We start from the raw sequence: 21,200 nt of genomic DNA on the forward strand, positions 1-21,200 counted from the left end.
ATGAAAAATTAAACAAATATTAAGTTGCAATAAAAATTCTAAATATGGTAAAATTAATAGGTTTAAAAATTGTCTAAAAATTAAACTCAGATTGTTTTTCATGTTTCTCTTAATTTACTTACTTCAGCTCTAAATTAGAAGTCAGTTAAAAAATAGCATTTTGAATCTCATATGTTTCCTACAAGTTGCTGCCAATCAAGTGTTTTGTTTAATATCGGGATTTCCAATTTTAAGCTGCATTGGACAATTTAAGAAGACTATTAAAAAAAAAAGTCTAGAATTAATATGTTTTTATAACAAGAAAGATTTGTTTGCAGAAGAATGAAAAAATATGTAGAGAAAGAAAAGTGAAAGAAAACAAGTGTAAAGAAAGAATCACAATCTTTATTATTTTCTTGTATTACACTATTATATGATGCCGATTTTTTAATTATATGATAAGTATAGATATCAAATAAGAAAATAAGGTTTTTTGTTTTATTCAATGTTATAGTTTTGGGTATCTTTAATAAGTATTTTATATAGACTTCTTTGTAATATACAGTTTTGTGTATCTGTGTTTTTATTCAATATTTAATATAGATTTCTCTGCACTGTACAGTTTTGGGTATGTTTAATCAAACTTACTGTGGATATGTCTACCACATACAGTTTTAAGTATTTCTGTTCAAAACTTACAGTAGTTTTCTCTGCCTTGTACAGTGTTTGGGTATCTTTATGCAATGCTTATTGTAGATTTCTCTGTCATATTTTGACTGCTAGGCTTCTCTTAACATCTAATCTTTTTAGTTGATAAAGCAGATTTATAATACTTTTCACTGATTGAAGGAAGAAAGGAAGGATTGTGTTAGTGCTATGTTTTCGTGTACTGCATCCAGTTATCTTGGTTGACCCAGGGGGATGGCTCAGAAATTCTACAGATTGCAACTTTTTACAGTTTCACATAATTACACTTTCAAAATTTCCCTAAATAATTCTGTTTTTAACATATTATGTCAGTAGAACTAGTTTTAGAAAGTTTTTTTTATTAATTCAAGTATTTGTATTGTGTAAAGTTTAATTTCTTAACTTTGAAAAAAATATATATTTAAAATTTTTTCAATCTTTATAATCACATAAGAAAGCTCTCAGTTTTACCGTTTTGGTTAGCATAATTCCAGTGGCCCATCATGAACACTGTCTGTGTTATGTAGACACAAACAATTCCAATGTCCTTTGTACAGTTTCAACATTCCAACTTCTTCATTTCATGAAATATCAATACATTTTTCAAACACATTACAGAAGTCCTGCCTATCTATCCTTCACTTTCAAAAAGGCTTTCAAAACCATCCACATCATCATATTTGATACTTCTAACCAATAAAAGAGCTTATGTTCAGTTTTAAGCTAGCAAAAATCCTTTTGAAATTGGCTGCATTATAGTTTAAGACATCTATATTTTTGTAATTATTAGTGAGCATAGTTGGCACTCATAGCATATTATAGTTTTTGTAATGTTGTAATATCTTAATTGGAAAGACAGATAACAAGGCTTAGCTCACTGGGTAATGAGTACAGAACTTCATGCATGTAACAGATGTATGTTTAGGAATCTCTGATTTTGTTTCAAGCATGAATATGTTGTAAATCATACAAGACATGCATTATGACTATAAAATTAGAAATAAACCCTATATAAAAAAAGATACTGTTAATGTTGTGCAAAACATGTAACAAAATTGTCAAAAGAATTATTTAGCGGAAAAAAGATTTGTTTACTTTATTTCATAATATTAAAAATTTTATTCCACTATACATTAATCATTTAGCTACAAGTCAAAATAAAAGATAAAATCTAAACATCTACCTTCAGAAATGTTTCACTTTTCTTTTTCTTTAATGTACCAAAGACTTCTATTGTTTACTAAGATCTTGCTAAATTCTCTGAATTAAATTTATAATCATTATAAATATTACTATGCATAGCTTTACAGACACAAAGGTTAGTGGAAAACATCAGCATTATTTCCATAAGGTTAACCTTCACTATATTCAAAGAGATGTTAGCTCTTAACTGGTACTAAATGTACTGCCTCTCAGGGGATAGGTGATGCAAAAGTTAGGTTAGGGAAATACAGGCTTCTATGAATGAGATCTGTACGATTTAGACTTAGCTTGATGTGGCAGTTATTATATAGAACTTAAAACTTGATTCACAATTTATCCATTTACTGTTTAGACTAACATACCTTTCAGTTTTGTTAAATTTAGTTCTTTATAATTACTTATTCTTATATTAAAGTTGTTTTCAGGCTTTTTGTGTGAACAAAATTGTTATATATATATATCTTCTGCTACTTACTGTACAGCTAACTGCATGATATTATTTAGATACTTTTTATTATTGAAACGTTTTGTTGTTCTTTTAAACTGCTGAAACCTGACTTTCATGTCCTGTTTTATTTCTACTTATACTACAATGAATTTTTGAATTAAAAATCATAAGGTGTTTCCTTATAAAATATAGAAAATATGTTTAAAACACAACTAACTGCTATAATTGTTTTTCTAGTATGAATCACTGTCTCCAGAACTTCTTTTAAAAGCCAAACAACTTGGGTTTTCTGATGGACAGATAGCTAAATGTGTTGAAAGGTAGGGCCAAAGAAGGTAATAATCAAAATTGACTATTGTTTTAAGTAGTGTGAAAAATCTGTAAGGGAGAAGTTTCTATGAAAAGTAAACAAAAACCTTATGCAATGTACTTTAACTTATAGCTCAGTAACACTTAGGTCATATATCTAATGATTAATTTTGAAGGATTATTATTTTTTTATTGTTTACCATAAATGTTTTATATTTTTCTTTTCTCACAAAACTTTATTGAAAATATAAAAGATTTAATCAAAACATTCTTGCTTTTTATTACCAATTTGCCATTCAGTGAAATTTGTATCAGGTTTAACCTACAAATTACTTAATTTTGTTAGTTTATAACAATAATTGTTCTGTATTGAAATATGACAATTTTTACATCTGCAGTTTCTATGTGCAGACACAAACTTTTCAAATATCCAGTAAGGAGATAACTTTTAGTAGCTGATTGATTCAATAACTTATTTCAGCTAAAAAAAATTGTATAATAACAAAGCAAATTTTAATATCTTGAATTCTGTAGAATATTTTACTAATTTTGTGAAACTTACAATACATGTGTATTATAACCATTATATATAAGTCAATACCAAGGTGTGCTGGTAACAAAAAGTCTTGACTGGTTTATGAAACTTTTACTCGCATATCAATATGTAATACTAAAAATTAACATCACATGTCATTGATTTAATAGTCATGCCACCAGGTGTTTCTGTGAGAGAAAATTAATTTTTAAATACATGTTTTTTACCTTTAAGAATGATTTCAATACTGTACTTCCCTTGCCTCATAGGATTAGCTATTCTTATTCATTGGTGCTCTCATATGAGGACCTTTTATTTACACAAGCTATAAGCCTTCTGCTCCCACCCACTTCTTTATTGGAATCAAGTGATTTCAACATATCTCTCATATGTATCAATATGTCATCATTCTACCAATAGAAGCATAGTGCACTCATGTGGCACATGTAACTCCATCATTGCATCAAAACCAAACTATCACTTTTTATTTGGCAGTGTTTGTTTTGGGACATGTTTTGTTTTTGTTGTTCTTTACTGTTTCACATTTGTATTTAGCATACTCTTGAAGCAGTCTTTATTTATTATAACTTTTAGATTTCTCGGACTCTGAAATTTGCCTTCATTTATCCCAAGTTATTCTAGTTGCATTCAGAAGCTAATGTTACCACTTTGTGAGTTTTGTCTATAACCAGTACTATCCCACAGGCTACAAGTGCTGATGACTAGGTGTGGGTTTTTATTGGTGTTTATTCTCAAGGCAAGTGAACATTACAAAGGTTGGCTTCTTTTTTTCAGTTCTTGCTCAGAATTCCTCCTATAGACACTGACTCTGTTTGGGCAGATGGAGATCTTGATAGTTTTTTTCACCACTGCCTTTCAGTTGTTTGGTTCTTCCTTTCCCATATGTAGTCTCTATTCCCAATATAGAGATTCAATGTTCTTTTTTGCACATTTATAATGGCTTTCATTCACATTCCTCCATGAAACGTTTCACCTTTTTCATCAGGAGTTTTATTGTTTACTGTTCAGAGTTTCACTGGACCTCGACTCATACTTCATGGTCTACCATTTGACATACACTCCATCGACTTTGGAAAGATAAGACGTCTTACAGATTTATTGTTAATATCATTATCTGTAATTATTTGAATTCTATAACATGCTGATTTAGATTACTTAATACTAATTTATGTTACAATTCATAAATGATCTTTGTTGTTTTTCTTCAATACCATTCGATTAGGCTTAACATGGTATGCCCTTCATCAGTTTGACTGTTATTTCCATACTTTTATCTCATAATTTCTATTTCATTTTGTTAATAATCTTTTTCTTCACTTGGTTTGACTTCTTATTGTTGATGCCTGTGAATGGTGAGAGGACCTCCCAGAGAAGGTTCTGTCTTTTTAGTTTACCTCCATTGGGATCTAAATGTACATCCATGTGCATGGTGACTAATGAAGGGGAGGAGTGGATCCTGGTGATTGAGGGGTTTAACCCCAACACACCACTTTGGTCTTGAATTCTTGTAGATAGATGGCTTTGAAGTGGTCCCCAAGGTCAGTTGACTGGTCCTGTTGGGCTAGGATCAGTAAAATACCAGTGTTGAAAATTCTCAGCAGGCATTGTGGACATTATGTCTGATGCTGGTGTTTGGATATAGTGCTCACAAAACATTGACATTGCTACAGTGTTTTTGTTTGTCGTTGTAGTGCATCCCCTTGTAGGACTTCATGATGGGTGGGGTCAGTGGACACCAAAACATTGTTTCTTTATTAGGAATCTCCCAAATAAAAACTTAAATAAAATCAGTGAACACTGAATTTTTCTCTTTCTATTATATATATACCCCAAATCAACATAAAAGTAAAATAATAAAAAAAACAGCTTATAGGTAAATGACAACAAATAGATGACTCTGTTACACAGTCACTGTCATCACCTCATTTTTTGGTTCTTTGATTATTTATGTGGCAAATCCTTAGAGACAATTGCTCCCTATTCTTATTGAGAAGGGATTAGAGGGGCTTACTATCTCTCTCAAGTCTGTCAAGAAGGTATATTCTGGGGACATCTTGATGGAAATATCTACCCCAAAACACAGTGAATTCCCCCTGAATCCAAAGGCTATTGGGGATACACCCAATGCTACTCTAAATTTCTCCTGAGTCAAGAGATCCTTGCTGGTTTCTCCAGTCAAGGCATTTATGCTGTGCTGTATTTTCACTTGCAAGGATGAATTTATGCTGCCAACCAGTGCTTTATAATGTCTTCTGTATCTGCTTCCACTAGTGCTTACCTTCACCATCTAATGGCTGAATCCAATTTCCAACATCCTAAAATTGTCTGTTCTCCCTGACCTTATGGAATGCCTTCCATAATTTTATCACAGTATCAACTAAACTTCTTTTACACATTTTCATACATGCTTTGCAGAATGTTGTTTTTGTGTCTTCTGTGCTGTTTCTTTTGTCTCTTTTCCTTTTGGATACTTACAAGCCTTACATCCTATGGGCTTTCAATTTTACCATATTTTAACTTTAGGCTGACTTTTTCTGCCATTTGTCATTCTTTTTCCCCTATCATCTCTGTACTGTGCAAAATATTAGGGCAAAGTCAAAATTTAGATTTCATGTTACTCTCAAATAACAATGGAAAGTAAATCACAGGTGAAACATGAAGATTTTATTAATCCTTATATTTAGTACAATAAACAATTAGTGTAAGTGCTTGAGTTCAGGATTTTACACTTTTGCTTTAATAACTACAGACAGTTTTTCAGGCATTGTTGCAACATATTCAATCACAGTGTCCTTTGGGACTTTATCCCAAATGTCTTCCATAAAGTACACTTCCATGAAGTACTTTGGAAGTAACCTTTGATCTGTCAAGTTTTTGATATATCTAATCCCAGATCTGCTCAATTGGGTTGAGATCAGGGTTTTGTAGGGGCCATTGCATCATTTGAATGACTCTGGCAACTTTTTCTCAGGTAAGTAATTTCTGTATAGGTTGGATGAGTGTTTGGGGTCATTATCTTCTTGACAGGAGGATCCTTTACCAACAATATGCAAAGTGCCAGATATACAATGATGGATCAGTATTTTATGGTACTTGTATTGGTCCATTATTCCCTTTATTTTACAAATATCTTCTGTCGTCTCAACGTTAAAATATTCCAAATCCACCACACTCCCTCTGTCATGCTTTATGACATACAAACTATGCTTTGATGGCTGTGGCATGACATGAAAACTTAATATATTTAACATTATGCACTGTTTTTATCCAGGTTTATTTGAGGAGTGCTATTGAACTGATTTCCTCTAGTATATACTGGTAACATCTGCTAACTCCTTGCTAGCTTCTTTCTATATAGTTAAAACACTGCATGGGGTACCATGACAGTTATGTCAGACCCTAAACTTGATCAGTATGTTCATTCAAGCAGAACCCTTATGACATATCCTTGGAATAAGTGTATATAGGAATACTAAAGAATGATAAGTATTTTCTCTATGGCTCCTTCAGTTGTTAACAGGGATCAATGAAGCATTATCATAGTGTCAAAATTTACATTCTGTAAAGACATGGAAGAATTAGCTCCATAAAATGGAATGACAAAATATTTTCTTGTTCTAACACTTTTGCACAGTACTGTATCATTAAAGTTTCATGCTTCCCTTTACTTAATGTTCTATTTACATTCTTTCTGGTTTGTCAATGATACCTCCTCTTTCTTTCTTCTATGTTGGGGTTTTTGCCATTTTTTGTTCATTCCCTTTTTGCATGGTTTTTTTCCTTTTGGGTTAGTGTTGATTGTGACACTGTTGTTTGTTCCCCATTCCATTATCAATAGGGTTTTGCAGGCTGTTGCTTTTCTTCTTTTGCCCCTTTGTTGGGGGTGTTGCTCCTGTGGATGGTACCTGTTTGCACTTCTTCTCTTTTCATATATTATAGATCTGCTCCTTTGGGTCATCTAGCACAATATTTATATATTTGCATGGCATGTTTTAGTGCTCTTACTCAGATTGCAGTTTGTTTTTCTTGTCCTGACAACTTCTGTCCATTGGAGAGGTCTTTTGATTCCTTTATTTTCTGATGCCTTCGTCTTCCACAGGATTCTCCCCAAATAGATCTTTTTACTACATTTCCCAATACTCCATCTGGATATTCACCTAGATTGGGTTTATACCTTCTCCTCTATGCCTATGTAGGTCAGAGGTCAGATTTGCTTCCCATGATGTTTCTTGTACTTTTTCCCAGCCCCTTTTCTTTTTCTAAGTCTTTACTTCCTATCCAGTAAATTAGTGGCTAGTGGAGGTAATTTCTCCTTTTGTCTAATTCTTTTCATTTCCAATATTTATTCTCATACCAGTCTGGATCAACTCCTATGTATGATCTCTATTGTTTAATCTCCTATTGCTCTTACAGTTTATTTCTGTAGTGCTCACTCCTGCCTCTTTATTCTTAGTCAGTTTTTCTTGAGTCAAGATCTTTCTCCTTCTGCCCTCAGCAATTGTGTTTTGTGTTTGATTCTATTTCTTATCTTTCTCCCAGACTTTATTCCAGGTTTTCTCTCATCAAAATTTACATACTTACTTTCTCCCTGGCACTTCATCTTTGTCAGTCATTGGGGGAATCATACATTTGGGCTTGAGGACTATACCTAATATATTCCTTTCTCCTTGCCTATATTATATCATGGTTTGTTCCTCACCGGCTTTTCATCCACCACCTGTGATTGTTTTTCATACTTTGGTGTATTCTAATTGGGTAAGTTTCTATTCATAATTTCTTTGGTTTCAGAAGCTCTTGCTTCATTATTCACTATTTGGATTCTGCTTTGTGGTGACCAATGCCTAACCAATTATCCTTCAGTTGAAATCTGCACTGTACAGCCATGTTGAATTGTGCTCTCTTTCATGGCTTCACAGTGCATTCTGTCAAAAACAAATATGACATTCTTTTCAATGATTTGGTCTCCTACTTATTGACCCTCCAGTGGCACAGTGGTGTGTTTGTGGACTTGTACCACTAGGAAATGGATTTCAGTACCCATGGTGGTCAGAGCACAGATAACCCTTTGTGCAGCTTTGTGCTTAATATCACACAACAAAAAATAACAATCTACTTAAAAGGCATGACTGCATCCTACTTATTGGCATGATATCAAGCTTTCAGTATTGTAGAACTGAATGGTTGAAAGAGAATATCTACTGAATGTAATGCATTAAAATCTACCATAATATTTGTAGATAACAGTATATGCTATTAACTTTTATTGTGGTTAAAACTAAGAATAGTATAATAATATAGATGGAAAAGTTTTGAATGAGTCAGACTTCTAAGACATTGTAAAACTATTGGAGAGTTGTGGAGATATGTGTGTGTATTTTATTTCTAAATCATTAATTTTTGATAAATTGAAGCAACTTGTATGAAGGTTAAGATAAAGAATTATTATTTAAGCATCTTTAACTTTTCTTTTATTTATTAATTTTATTGTTCACAGAAAATATGTAGTGCAATTACATGTTCTTTCTTTTGGCTGTAATATAATATATAATTCTGTTAATTGAAATTTACTTTGATGCCTTTAAATGTTCTTCTTAACTTTTCAGTACAGACAGAATGATCCGTAAAAATAGGCAAGCCTTAGGCATCACTCCATTTGTGAAGCAAGTTGACACTGTGGCAGCTGAATGGCCAGCCTCCACCAACTATTTGTATCTGACATACAATGGCAAGTTCCATGACATTGACTTTCCAGGTGGTGCTGTCATGGTTCTGGGATCGGGAGTGTATCGTATTGGTAGTTCTGTAGAGTTTGATTGGTGTGCTGTGGAGTCGGTCAGAGAATTGAGAAAGGTAAAATTAAAATAGATCTTTTGATGGTGATGTGCTGTACTAAGAATTATTATTTCAAGTAGAAGTTCTCTACTGAACTCAAATATAGTTTCTAGGTAATGTTCTCATTGGTTATACATCTTTATAAAATATGTGTAAAATTTTGCTTTATGTTTGAAAATCAACACTTTTGACAATTCATTATTAGTGAGTATTGATTGATTCGTAAACTACTCAGAGATTCAGATAAACAGTAATATCTTAACTAATGTCGAAGATGCAGCACATAGTAATACATATTTTTCAATATTCTGCTGTGGAGTTAAAATAGCAATGTAAAGCTACATATGTGTAGTTTATAAATTCTTTGTTCTCCAACTGAATGATGGTTACAGTTTTACAGATGAATTTTATTTAAATATTAAATTACTCTCAATATATTATAATTTGCTATGACTTACAAATAATTGTTCTTATAGGATACATAATTATAATTTTATTTTACATTTAGATCATATTTTTCTGTTTATTGATAGTGTTTATAAATCAATTCTCATCTCTTTGAAACAACTGTTATAAGTAAGTGTAACAGTTTATAAAGAGTTTAATGCTGTCACATATATATTATTAAGTAATTGTTAATGCCATTAAACTGTGACCATTTATTTTATGGTAAGATCTGCCTTTTAGGAGCATGTTTTACTAGTCAATTGAAGCTTACTAACAGTCATTGCAGTTTACAAATCTTAATTTAGTTTTTGACCATTTCTATTAGTTTTACAGCTTTTTGCCAAGGTGTTTGAAGCCAAGAAATATTTTAAAAATTTAAAAGTAACTAATTTGATAAAGTCAGTAGTTTTGACAAATATGAATAAAAAACCTATAAATTGTTAATTTATGGCTGATATATTTCAAACCTTTAGCTTAAATAATGCTCTACCTAGCAGTGTTGTCCCATACTAGCTTACTTTCAAGTATGAGTGGAAAATTTTCTGTTTGCTTACTTAAGAGGAAGGTTTCTACCTTCAAGTCTGGTTTCTCTGCAAAACTACCAGATGGGAAAAATGGTTTTTAGATTCAGGGAATAAAAATGACCCATGAAATATTATTCCAGGTGTGTTTGAGTTTTAAGTTCTTAATTTTACAAAGCAATATTTAAATATTTCTTGAATTTCTCCTAGTGTGATATGCACAACACATTTTTCCCTAGCATGTAATCATCCCTACTTTATCCACCACCCCTTGAAAAAGTACGAAATTAAAGATAAATTATTCTTTTATGAAATCATCATTGTTCAGATAAACTACATTTATTATAGTCTTCAACTTTGGTTACTGAGCTATTGAATAGAAAATCAGACCCCTCCTGCCACACCCACCTGTCACATCTGCTCTTTCATAAGTCATTAAGAATTCACTCTTACCTTTACTTATATATTACCTATAACCAATAGAAACTCAAGGTTTCCATCTGTCAAATGACGTTGTATAATGTTGTTATTATAATGGTTAAATATCAATTTCGATGAATTTGTAATGAGTGTTTTGCAGTGTTAAAAAGTCAGAAAATTGTTGAGAGATAAGGGAATTTGTCTACTTTTTTCACATTATTGGTCAATATTGTGTGGAGCATTATTTAACCCTAATTTGTTTTTAAATAGTAATAATCTATATAACTATGTATAATAATTCAAATGTGACTGTACATTATAAAATACTAGTCTACTAAAACACAGACAAGACAGGAAAGAATAAAGGTCAGTTTTACTGGATATCTGACCTGAGTACATGTGCACTGCATCAGTGCAAGTTATATAATGTTAGATATGCATGATTGGAAGGTCAATACAATAAAAAATAATAAATATATATGTTCATATATATCGTTATGAGACTTAAGCTACTTAGACTAAACTTTTTTTATTTTCATGTCATAAAATGTACTCATTCTAGTATGAAAAAAGCAAAATTTATATTTATTTCCTAATTGGTTTTACGATGGTTATGAGATTAATTAAGTGACAAACCCCACATATTTAGGGTTTAGAAATAACCTCAAATATAAAGTTTTACTGAAAATAAATGTTTGAAATGTATTTAAGAGGTTTTAAGAGATTCTATTAATAATAGTTGAGATTTTGGGGATGAGAAATAGGTTTTTAATCATAAAATGAAATCATTTAGCACTCACACTAGTAACAAAACAGACTCAATATTTCCAGAAACAAATCTTTAGGAAAATATGGCATTAAAAATTCTGATTTTTTGTGTACAAAGTACTTGTAGTCTTTACTAAGAGTCAGATTTTTGAGGACATGCATGCTGTATCAAAACTTACAGTGCAAATTCTTAACTTGGACCAATGTGTAGACAGACTTGTGTATATTATACTGAGCCCATTGAGAAAGGACTAATTAAATAAATGTTATTAATTGCAATACTATGAGCATTATAAAAAAATTGGGGTTAGCTATCTTCTGCAACTGAAAGCAAAAAAGAAAATATGATAAGCATTTATTATTTTTCATGTTTATTCTTTATGTATGACTACAAAGTAATTGAAATCTAAAAATAAGAATATTTTTAGGTTACTTAAGATTGGATAAAGCAAAGTAAGTAATAATAATCATAAAAGTAAAATGCTTCACAAAGCATGGATGTGAGCTAATAGTACTAGTTTTAGTACGAGTGATAGTGTAGTGTAAGTTGCACATTCCATAAGTGATTTACAACTTGTAAATCCAAGAACAGTAAATAATCATGGTTCAAAGGGCAATAAAAAAGTTAATAAAATAATAAAATTTAATCATAAATAATACATACTGTTACAAACTTAGAGCTAATTAGAATAAAAGCATTTGTAATCTTAATATGAAAATCTCTTTACATTCTCAGAGTAATAGATGAAACTGCTTGATATATTTCCAGACAGATCTTTATTAAAAATACTTAATTAAAAAATATGATTCTTTTGTGTACAAAGTTTGTAATGTTTATTGAAAGTTTGCTCAATTTTACAAAGATACACGTATTGTATTAAAAGTTAATTATGGAAAATGTAATAAGTACAAAATGGTTACAAGTGTTCTGAATCCATGTGAAAAGAGTTAAACTACTTAAATTTATTTCTTCCACCACATCTGAAGGCGACCCATTTGAAAGGTAGGAAAAATAAAATTGTCATAACTGAAGATGACACTTACTCTTACCAAATGTATTTTTGTGTCCCCTAGCCTACAGTTAACACCATTAAGTACAAAAAAAAAATACATCAACATAATCAATTTCCTGAACAATCTTCAACATGTCAGTCAGATCCCTTTTGTTTTGTTTTGTCTTTTCTCAAGAGAAAATAACTTCATATAATTTAGCCTATCCTTGTTTGAAAACCTTTTCATGCTAGGTATCATAATTATAACCCTTCTTTGAATTTCAACAATTGATTGTAGTTCCTAAATTAAGGAGCCCAAGGCCAAACACAATAATCCAAATGTAGCCAAACCAGCAACCTGTAAAATGTAGTTAAAACTTCTCTAAATTTGTATTCAGTATTTCTATATAAAATCTTACTTGATCTCTAATAGAAGCAAAACACTGCTTGAATTGATTAAGAGTTAATATTACATTTATTATAATTAAAATCTCCTACCATTTAACTGACTATTTCACCAAATTATCTGAATTGTATTCGTTTATTTTTGTAAAACCCAAAATGATGAAAAGAAGGGCAGTTTATGAATGTATGTTAATTATACTGCATTTAAATAAGGACTTTTGGTCATATTTATATTAGAATTTTAATTACTAAAATTAGTAAGTGATTTAACAACTACCAATTTCTACATTTTTTCTGGATCAGTCTTAGATCTTCATATGGATGACTGGTTTCTTCTAGTTTCATTCTTTTTAGAGTCTTCTTCATATAATGAACTTCTCTTCAGAGAAGCTGCTGATGTGGGCTAGTTTACCAAAGTGGAGAAGTTTGTTATGCATTCTACTAAATATATTTTGTTCATCTGGGGATGTTTATTCAACTCGCACATTAGTTGAGCTCAGCCTTCTCCTCTTCTCCTGTGATCGATCCATGGAGTTTTTACTTCAGTGGACATTTTCCCTGTTTCAAAGGATATTTCTCCTTTGGGGACTTCACTGGAGGTTCTTATCTTTCTGAGCCATGTCCACGTGTTTTTTGAAGTGGATACTACAAAGTAAATGGCATCTCATTAAGGACCCTTTGAAGTTATGGATATTCTTTCCTGTTTCCCTTTAATTCAACTTCCTTTGGTGGTTGGATAGGGCTAACATGATAATAATGGTACCTATTCTTCCTTCCCACCCAAATGTCCACATCTTCATAGATACCCCAGTATCAGTGTGGGGCGCATGCTGTAATACATGGGAGATCTTGGGCCATTCTTATCATTAGGTGTTAGATCTTCATGTCAATCTTATGGTACTCCTTGCTATTTGTTGAACAGTGATTCAGCTTCTGTCACCTCAGTTGGGCATGACAGTTCTGATTCATTCCAACCATTTAATGGTTGTCTTTTACATCACTGGTCAAATTGGTACTTGATCCCAGCCCTTATGTTCCTATGCTCTAAATCTCTTTTGGCTTTATATCTATCAAATTGGTTTGCTGGCTTGTCAAATACTGGGTGCCCTTAATCTCTACCATAGGTATCTTGATGGCTGTGTTGTAGTCAGATTCTCCCCATCTGGATGTGTTTGCCACTAATGTGAATGTCAAGCTTTCTCTGTTTTTGGTCTTCAGTTTTTCATCATTTGATTTTGGATGCATTATGTCAGGATTAGAAGGACCTTTTTCTGTGTATGTACTCTCCCATCCATCTTCTACCCTAAATAATTTCTCTCAACAAGTTCACTGCATGTCAGGCCATTCTTGTGGCTCCTTTGTGGCTGGTTCAGTTGTGTTTTCCAATCCTGTCCCTTCTCCAGAAGTACCACCAATTATCTTTCTGTTTCTCCTATACTCTTTCTTGACAACCTCACTCCATTTCCATACTCCAACTTTTGTCCAGTCGTTTGTGAAGGGTTCAGAACTACTCACATGTGTAGCATGCCTGTTTTTCATCCATATCTGTGTATCAACACAGGTAGTGAATATTCTGTTGTTCATCTATTTGGCTTTGTTTCTCCCATTACTTATCTTCCTTTCTTGGATTCCTGATTTTTTTTACATGGTTGTTTGACAAGGGTTTTTTTAAGCCATTGCAGGCTATAGGGCAGCCTTCTCATCTGCATTTCATATTTCTCATGTATTTTCTCCTCCAGTTCCTTTCTTTCCTTCTATGTGCCATTTTTAATCCTGCTGTGGTCTGTGTCTTCTTCTGTGTTTTGTCCGTGGTTAAGCTGTTATGTGTAGTACTCAGCACTCTGTCATTACTTTCATTCCTGTTTCTTTATCCATTAGAATCCATCCAATTCTCATGATATTTCTCCTATCATCTTTACTGGTTGGGTTCATGGTGTTATCTGTACTGCATATTCTTCTTTTTCTTCTCAAGCTTTCCAATTGTTATGTGTATCTACCCATCAGATTCATCTCTTCACACTGTTTTTTTTCTTCGTCCTTTAGAGGAGCTTGTCCAAGCCAGAATTTGGACTGTTACTCACTCTTTTGAGTTGCACTACTTGCACCATTTGTGGTTTCCTGCTCAGCCAGGTATTATCATCTCTCCGTGGTCATTTACCATACAACTCTGAGTGGGTAACTTATTTTATTTCTCTTTTTTTTTTCTTTCAGGGACCTACTTTATATGTTATGAATTCTGTTCTGTGGTAAGTGTTGCCTGTCCAGGTATTTTGATATCCTCAACTTGCACCATAAGATATATAATGTCTATCATACTCACACTGAAATAGGGTGACATACCAGATTAATATGAGTAAAGCAGAAAGACATTGCTGCCTATCACTAATGATCCTTAGATTGATAAATTAGGAACAGTCTTCTTTACAAAATATGGTTTTGTAGTCATCCTTTTCACTTTCTCTGGTAAAGAATTCCTCCATACTCTTGAACTAATTTCTCTCTCCCCTTTCTTCTAGTGTGGCATGGGAGTCCTTACCACTTATCAGTTCATAGCTGCTGGGATGGTGTATCATGGAGAATTTTCCTGAGTTTGCACAATTCCACTCAGCTGAGAGTAGAATGGTGACATTTTGCACATGTAGATGTTCTAACTATCCTCTTCCCATGGGTCTGATATTTTATTATGGATACCACTGGTCTAAACTAGATTTTACACCTGTTTTGTAGTTAGCACCTCCAGCTGGGAACCATCTCTTATATCACAACTTGATTTTGGTTTCAGAATAACTAGTACTGGTTGTAACTGAACCAACCAACATATGTCCTTACATGTGAGAGTGGACTGGAGACTTTCTCCTTCTATGGATTAGATGTTATACACCCCAGTTCTGATTGATTTTGGAATGGCTACAGATTAAAAACAAATAAAGCCAGCCTTTATTGTTCATATACTTATCAAGCTTTCTTTTAGACTCAAATTTAATGTCTTCATAACATCCAAAGGCAATCCATTCCAAAGGCCAACCACCTTGTTAGAAAAAATAATACTGTCTTAACTGAAGATTACTCCTACCCTGCCAAAATTTATATTTTCATCTGCTTGTCCTGTTATTTTTGTTACTAAGTAAGAAAAAGAAGATGCATCAACACTTTATGATTTCAGTCAGATCCCCCCTAATTCCTTTTTTTTTTAAAGAAAAAAGACAGTTTTAGAGATTTCAACCTCATCATCCCAGGCACCATTTTGGTTATTCTTTTTTGAATCCTTTACAAGTCAGTGTCTTTCCTGAGTTAAGGATCCCAAGATTAAACTCAATATTCTAAATGTGGTCTAACCAGTGACTCATAAAATGATATTATAACCTATTTAGACTTGTATTCAGTATTTGTGTAGGTACAACCTAAAATTGTATTTGTCCTACCATTAGCAACAGCACACAGCTTGGATGACTTGAGAGACTGATCAGTCACTAACCAAAATATATATCTCTCATTTTACTTGCAGCTACCTTCCATTTGTTTACCTTGAATGCTTAAAATTATTTCACATCTGATTAATGTCTCCAAATAACTCAGCTACCCAATTTACAACAGATAATTCTTGTTGCATCCCTTCTAAATTAACTTTTTGAAATTTTTAACCAAAGTATCATTATTCCCTTTCTCCATATGCACCAAAACATTGAAGCTAATAGAGCAATGATCACTTGCACTCAGATGTTTCCCAATTTTCACCTTTTCTATTGTTCCTGTATTTGAAATAAACAATAAATCTAAAATAGAAATTTATTACTAGGTTCCTTAACTAATTGGTGAAGAAAGCCAACTTGAACAGTTTCACAAAATATTTTCCCCTCATGGTTTGACTTTAGCATTTTCCAGTCTCTATGCCTGAATTAGAATCACCCATAATTACAACTTCATTAAGGACTGAACTCTTAATCTCATTGTAAAGTTTCTCACTACTTTTATCATTATCATAGTGGTTTGTAATAAATTCCTGCTAAAAGCCTCTTTTCTTTATATCTGCTTATAGAAACCCCAATGGATTCAATCTTATTGCTTTTATCTTTGATATCCTTAACATCAACAGAATGTAACTCATATTTTACTTATAAAGCCACTCCTTTTCCTCTTTAATACTCTATCCCAATTAAATAGCCTTTAATTCTATATTTCAAAGAAATTTCCATCATCAAAATCATCAGTGTTTGTACATGTTTTATTTATTCCCATTATATCAAAAATTCTTTATTCTTATCTGTGCTCTAAAATCATCTGTTTTACTTCTTATACTTCTAACATTACAGTAGTAACAATTAAACCTACCCTTATACCTCTGCTAAACTTTTCTCTGTCTCTTAATCTTTTAGTATTTAGTTTTTTGTGACCCCTACTAGTGTATTTTCTAGTTTAAAACTTCCATTACATTCAAATTAATAGCCACAGCAAACAAGTCAGCCCCTCTATCCTATTTAAATATAAACTATTCTTCCCAAAAAGCTCCCTTCTTCCACTGAACTGATCCCACATGTCTAACCAGCCAATCTGCTCATTCTTACCTTGAAACCTAAGCATAGTATTTAGACCTAATGGCCTTCTTATGACTTCATCCCCACAGTTAATCCTGTGCAATATATCTGATAACATAAAGGTATGGCTTTTTTTGTTTTTAATACTTTTATCAACCATTTGTACTTATTGATTAGCTTTTCTGACATACTTTTCCCTACATCATTGGCTCCTATGTGGAAAACAAAAACTGCATCTATGCTATCCCCCTTTATTATATCTCTTTCTCTGTCAGTTATATCCCCCACCTGTGCTCCTGAGTAGCATAATTTGATTCTTTTCTCCCTGTTTACTCCTGAAACTATCCTGTCTTATTCATATTCCATGTTAAGGAATCACTCTTAACTATAACCACCTTAATTTTATGATCCATATCCTTTTATATATCCCTTTTGTTTTCTTTTTTTGCAATAGTTCCTCACCTGAAGAAGCCAAGGGCTAAAATCTGATCAGTAGAATTACATTTATATGCAATCTAAAACATTAAAATGCAAATGGTAATAAAGAAAATTAGCTATAGAAGCAAGTGGGTGAAATTCTATGTCTTATAATAATAATTTTGGTAGCAGCTGGTATTTAACAAGTTCTTATTTTTAAACCCCTAGGTGAATTATATTGGGTTGAGAAAATATTTTACCCCTAGGTGAATTATATTATAGTTACAAGTAATCTTATGGTATGCTACACCTAGCTATAGAAGACTGAAATCTAACATTTCTTGCTGTCAGTTTGAAAGCACTTTGTAAGTGTTCATAGAAAAACAACTTGCTGAATTCTCATGAAAATCAACAAAACTTAGTAGACCTTCTTGTTGGTCATCGTCAGGTTCACGACGATTTTCTATGTAAAAACGGGCAAATTTACACATTTCATTTACATAAGGTCTGAATAAAACAACATATGAATCAAGGTAGTTTTTCAAGATTTGCTACTTTAATGTAAATCACTCATGTATCAGCCTCTAAATATAGTCTCCCATCATGTTTTTGTTATGCACTCCTTGGTAGCAGTGTTCAAAGTCCAGTATATCTTGGTGGAAGCACTCACCTTGCTCCTCTGAGTATGCCCCCATGTTCTTCTTGAATTTATCAAGATGAGTATTAAGAGTATGGACTATCAGGGACATCCCGCAGCCCATTTTGCCATAGTTCTTCACCAGAGCCTCAACCAGTTCCACATAATTTTCAGCCTTGTGATTATCCAAGACACCCTGAATCACTGCAGCAAATCTGCCCCAAGCTTTTTTTTCCTTCCTACTGAGCTCCTTGGGGAATTCTGTGCACTCCAGGATCTTCTTTATTTGTGGTCCAACGAAGACACCAGCTTTGACTTTGCCTCAGACAGTTTAAGGAAGAACTCTCAAAAGTACTTAAAGGCTGCAGACTCCTTATCAAGAGCTGTGACAAATTGTTTCATAAGACCCAATTTTATCTGCAATGGTGGTACCAACATCTTTTTGAGTTCCACTAGTGGCTTACACTTGACATTGTGCCTCTCCACACAGAACTCGGTCTGTTGTGGCCAGTGCTTCCTGTTGTAATGTGCTGCAGTGTCCCTGCTGTCCCAAAGGCAAAAATAACAGGGAAACTTGGTAAAGCCTCCTTGGAGACCCATCAGGAATGCCACCATTTTGAAGTCTCCAATAACCTCCCAGCCATACTCATCATACTTCAAGGCTTCTACCAAGGTCTTGATGCTGTTGTATTCCTCTTTGTGGTGCACTGAAAGATATTTAAATTTTATAAGGTCTAAAATTTGTATGATTTAAAATCTTACTATTCAAATAAGCAAAAATTTTCTGTCTTACCTTCTAAAGTTTTTTTGCATTGCTCGCAAGTAAATTAGGTGCTCAGGGTTTATCTTGATCCTCGACAGGCATGCCAAAATATGTCTTGTAGGCTTCACACATTTTAGCAGATGCTGTCATAGAGTACTTTTTTGCTCTTGTCTTGATAAATTGGCCACATACATAGGAGAATGTATCTGGAGAATGCTTGCAGCTTCTTGATGCCATCTCTGATAATATCAAATAGGTCTATGTATTCACTTAAGCAACTAGAACTAAACTGAAGTGGTGAGTGGTTAGCCCCTGTATGTATATTACTATGGAAAGTTCTTGAAAATTCTTGTAAGTTCAAGAAAATTTTCTATCAGCTACTCATCACTGAATCTACCTGGAATGTTCTGGAAAATGGGTAAATTTTAAAATTTCATTACCCAGGTCACAAAAGAAAAGTTTGAAGAGAAAGATAGGTTTTTCTATTTACTTTAGGCATAAGCAATTGGGAAATAACACTTTCTGTCCAGGAATAAGAAAAAGTAAAAATTTTGTTACATAGTGTAATCAGATCACTGCTGTTTAGTTTATGTGAATAATGTACAAATTGATAAAACATAAAAGTTAATTTTTAAAATATTATTGTAATATCACAAACAGTATTCAGTCATGAGAAGGTGCAGTATTTTACAAATGTTGTAGAATATAGAAAATATATTAAATTAGGTCACTGGTTTAAAAACAAAATTAATCATAAGAACACTCATATGAGCCTTTACATTTCCTGGAATTTTATCCATGAAATCAAACAAAAAATAAATGCATCAAAAAAACTTTTGAACAGCTTCAAGACTTTGGTCATTTGATTATATAGATGTGGAAGTGTAGCTTATAAAGCATTTGATTATTCACGCCAACTAATTTCTATCAGTTATTGTCGAAAAATTCCCATAGCTACTGTAAGAAAAACCTCGGACTTATCTCCTAAACAGCATTGATACTAGTAAACCAAAGAACACAACAATACAACAGACAAAATATTTGGTATTCTTAAATGAATTGAATAATCCAAAATCTGAACTTCACTGTGTTTTGAGCCTCAGTTTTTATATTCCTGAGATTTTATGAGATATAGTTATCAGCTAAAATATACTTTAATATATTAAAATGTTTTTATTGACTTTCATGCCTCTTTATCTTAATTTTTCTCAGATCAGAACAGCATTCATAAACTTTAATACAAACTTTGATTGTCTGGCTTGAAATATTTTTGTTCACACCCATTAAAGCTATAACTTATACTGTAATTTTCACTTTATATATTCATTTTGAGCCAGTTTTGATAGCTATATTATATTTTCAGATGGGAAGGAAAACAATCATGGTGAATTGTAACCCAGAGACTGTTAGCACAGACTATGACATGTGTCATCGACTCTATTTTGATGAAATCTCCTTTGAGGTCTGATATTTTTTGTTTTTGATGGAATTCTTAAAACATTATTCAGAACAGACTTAGTTATAGTAGGACTAAAATCATAATAATATGTACAATTTGCCAAAATTACAAAATAAAGATAAATAAAATGCTATTAATAAATGAATGTACTTCACAGTTTTACTTTACAATCATATATGAACATGAAATTTCACAAGTATGATTAGTTTTTATTATCAGACAGGATTCACTAATTTTTATTAGGTTTTCCATAGTATTTAAATTAGTTAAATCACCAGACAGGATTAATTATTATTTTGCATGTTTTTTTTATATTGTTCATTTTATCTAAATCACCAGAAAGGATTTGCTTTTGTTTAGTTCATTTGTCACAGTGTTCAAATTATTTAAACTTTAAAACAGCAGACAAATTTAATGTTTAGTGGGTTTTTAATGGTTTTCAGTTTATTAAAATCACCAATAGAACCTGCTAATTTTTAGTGTGGCTTTTGTGGTATTTAGTTTATTTAAATCATTAGACAGGATCTGTTATTGCTTAGTGGGGTTTTTCATGTCGTTAAATTTATTTAAATTATCAATCAGGATCTGCTATTCTTTAGTGGTTTTTTTCATAGTTTTAATTTACTTAGATCAACAGACAAGATCCACTATTATTTAGTGCAATTTTCATAGCATTCAGCTTATTTAAGTCACCAGATAGGAATTATTATTTAGTTGGTTTGTCATGGTGTTCAGGTTATTTAAATCGTGAGACAAGATCTGTTATTGTTTTGTAGGTTTTTCATGGTGTTCAGGTTATTATATCATGAAACAGGATCCGCTATT

The 21,200-nt window shown here is 32.3% G+C and overlaps 1 protein-coding gene across 4 annotated transcripts in view; it reads left to right on the forward strand.

Annotated features, from left to right (window-relative positions):
* Positions 1-21,200, forward strand: part of r (carbamoyl-phosphate synthetase 2, aspartate transcarbamylase, and dihydroorotase rudimentary) — a 271,962-nt gene that overhangs the window by 126,209 nt on the left and 124,553 nt on the right. For all 4 annotated transcript variants that reach the window (XM_076473756.1, XM_076473755.1, XM_076473753.1 and 1 more), the window contains exons 18-20: positions 2,555-2,637; positions 8,786-9,032; positions 20,280-20,378. In XM_076473756.1, the coding sequence (XP_076329871.1) occupies positions 2,555-2,637; positions 8,786-9,032; positions 20,280-20,378 (429 nt within the window). The remainder of the gene's footprint in view (positions 1-2,554; positions 2,638-8,785; positions 9,033-20,279; positions 20,379-21,200) is intronic.

The sequence above is a fragment of the Tachypleus tridentatus genome, chromosome 12 (genome assembly GCF_004210375.1).
Source record: "Tachypleus tridentatus isolate NWPU-2018 chromosome 12, ASM421037v1, whole genome shotgun sequence".
Taxonomy (NCBI): domain Eukaryota; kingdom Metazoa; phylum Arthropoda; class Merostomata; order Xiphosura; family Limulidae; genus Tachypleus; species Tachypleus tridentatus.